This window comes from Penaeus chinensis, chromosome 35 (assembly GCF_019202785.1).
Source record: "Penaeus chinensis breed Huanghai No. 1 chromosome 35, ASM1920278v2, whole genome shotgun sequence".
Taxonomy (NCBI): Eukaryota; Metazoa; Arthropoda; class Malacostraca; order Decapoda; family Penaeidae; genus Penaeus; species Penaeus chinensis.
Window position 1 is genome coordinate 10,479,317 of NC_061853.1, and position 2,500 is coordinate 10,481,816.

A 2,500-nucleotide genomic window follows, 5' to 3' on the forward strand; every position below is an offset into this window, starting at 1 on the left:
ACACACACACACAACCCCCCTACAACTCCACTCAACTCGAACTTACCTTTAACCTATTCTCACAGCAGGGCATCGCGGCGAAGATATCGAAGGAGTACATGGTGCCCAGGATCAGCGCCGAGCCGTTCCATCTGGCGTTGCAGTAGGCGCAGCGGAGGGACACGGACCAGCCTTCGAGACAGCCCATGCACACCGCCGCCAGGTACTGCTGTCGCCCTTCCACCCGGACCTGTTGGGGAGAGGGAGAGAGAGAGGGGGTTAGGGAAGTGCTGTGGGGGAGGGAGGGAGAGAGAGAGGGGGTTAGGGAAGTGCTGTGGGGGAGGGAGAGAGAGGGGGGTTAGAGAAGTGCTGTGGGGGAGAGAGGGAGAGAGAGGATGGGTGGGTTAGGGAAGAAGTGGGGGAGAGGGGAAGTAGAGTCGAGGGGAAGTGGGTTGGGAGGGAGATTCGGTGGGTTGCGTGAGGCGACGTGTCCGAAGTGAGTGAGATAGAAGGAGTGTGGGTTGGATGAGAGAAGTGAAATGAAGTTGGATGAGAGAAGTGAAAGGAAGTTGGATGAGGTGAAGTGAGGTGAAGTTTTATGAAGTGAAGTGAGGTGAAGTTGGATGAGGTGAAGTGAGGATCCGCAAGAAAAAAGGTGACGTTAAGTTAATGAAGTGAGGTTCGAGGGAAGATTAACATTACGTGAAAGTGAGAAGGAGGAAGTGACGTGAGGTTGGGTGAATGAGTTTACAATGGTTATTTCGGAGGCGAAGTTAAGTAAAATTGAGTTTGGTAGGTGAGTTTCGATGGACTGCGGGTGGGGGGGGGGGCGGTGAGTGAAAAGGGTGTAAGTGCCTATTTGTAAGTAGCGTGTTAGTTTGTAGTAGTGTGTTGGAAGTTTATTAGTGTGATGATATCGACAAAATGGTGTGATTATCATGAAGAGAAATCAAAAGATTGTAGGGGACAATTAAGTAAAGGGTATAAAATAATCTTTCTCGTTCTCGTTCTCGTTCTCGTTCTCGTTCTCGTTCTCGTTCTCGTTCTCTTTCTCGTTCTCTTTCTCTTTCTCTTTCTCTTTCTCTTTCTCTTTCTCTTTCACTTTCACTTTCACTTTCACTTTCACTTTCACTTTCACTTTCACTTTCACTTTCACTTTCACTTTCACTTTCTATTTCTCTTTCTCTTTCTCTTTCACTTTCTCTCTCTCTCTCTCTCTAAACAGAACTACAGACAGGCAGACAAATAGACAGAAGGATAAGTAGATACAGCAAGAATGACAAGGCAGATAAATAGATAGATGGATAGATAGAGAGATGAATTGAAAGAGGATAGATAGAGAGATGAATTGAAAGACAGACAGACACACACACACAGACAGACAAGATAGACACATAGCTAGACAGATCTATACAAAAAATCAATCAACCTAACAACACTGGCGAAGAAACACCAAATGCAAATAACAAATTAACTCAAATAAACAAGAAGCAATCAAGCTAAAAATGATAGAAAACAAAGAAAGGGTCGCCGGGTTGCCAGCCTTCGAAAGGTCAGGGGTTAACGGACGAAAGATGACTGCGAGGAGGGGGAGGAGGATGGGGAGGGAGGGGGAGGGAGGAGGGAGGGGAGGAGAGGGGGAGAGGGGGAGAGGGGGTCAGGGCGGAGGAGTAGGAGGGAGGGGGTGGGGGAGGGGGAGACTGAGGGGAGTAGGTGGGGGAGGGGGAAGGGGAGAGTGAGGGGAGTAGGAGGGGGAGGGGGAGTAGGAGGGGCATGGGGAGGGGAGGAAGGGGAAGAGGGGAGAGGGAAGGAAAGAGAGAGTAATAGGGGGACGGGAGGAGGAAAGGGGAACAGGAGGAAAGGGGAACAGGAGGAGAGGAAGACGGAGAGTAAGAGGAGGAGGAAATTAGAAGAAGGGGAAGAAGGAAGAAAGGAGTGAAAGAGAGGAGAGGGAGTAAGGAGAGAACGGGAAACGGGGAAAGAGAAAGGGAGTAGGAGAAGGAGGAGGAAGGAACAGGCGTAGAGGAGGGGGAGGGGGAGGGGGAGGAGGAGGGGGGGGGGAGGAGGAGGAGGAGGAGGAGGAGGAGGAGGAGGAGGAGGAGGAGGAGGAGGAGGAGGAGGAGGAGGAGGAAGGAACAGGGGTAGAGGAGGAGGAGGAGGAGGAGGAGGAGGAGGAGGAGGAGGAGGAGGAGGAGGAGGAAGGAACAGGGGTAGGGGGGGAGGAGGAGGAGGAGGAGGAGGAGGAGGAGGAGGAGGAGGAGGAGGAGGAGGAGGAGGAGGAGGAGGAGGAGGAGGAGGAGGAAGGAACAGGGGTAGGGGAAGAGGAGGAAGAGGAGGAGGGGAGTAAGGGGGTAGGGGTAGGGCTAGGGGTAGGCGGGTAGGAGGGGAAGGGAGGGGCGCGACCATTATGTAATTAAAAATGAATGATGGGCGCCAGACTGTGTGCTAGATAGATGCTTAATGATGGTCGCTTCTAAATCAACTTTTTTTTTCATTTTATTTTATTTTTTTGTTTGTTACC

The 2,500-nt window shown here is 51.4% G+C and overlaps 1 protein-coding gene across 1 annotated transcript in view; it reads right to left on the reverse strand.

Annotated features, from left to right (window-relative positions):
• Nucleotides 1-16: 16 nt before the first annotated feature.
• The window catches only part of LOC125044175 (headcase protein-like), a 94,104-nt gene continuing 91,620 nt past the window's right edge, over nucleotides 17-2,500 (reverse strand). Inside the window, exon 4 of the mRNA XM_047640638.1 lies at nucleotides 17-229. Coding sequence (XP_047496594.1) covers nucleotides 32-229 — 198 coding nt within the window. The 3' untranslated portion in view covers nucleotides 17-31. The remainder of the gene's footprint in view (nucleotides 230-2,500) is intronic.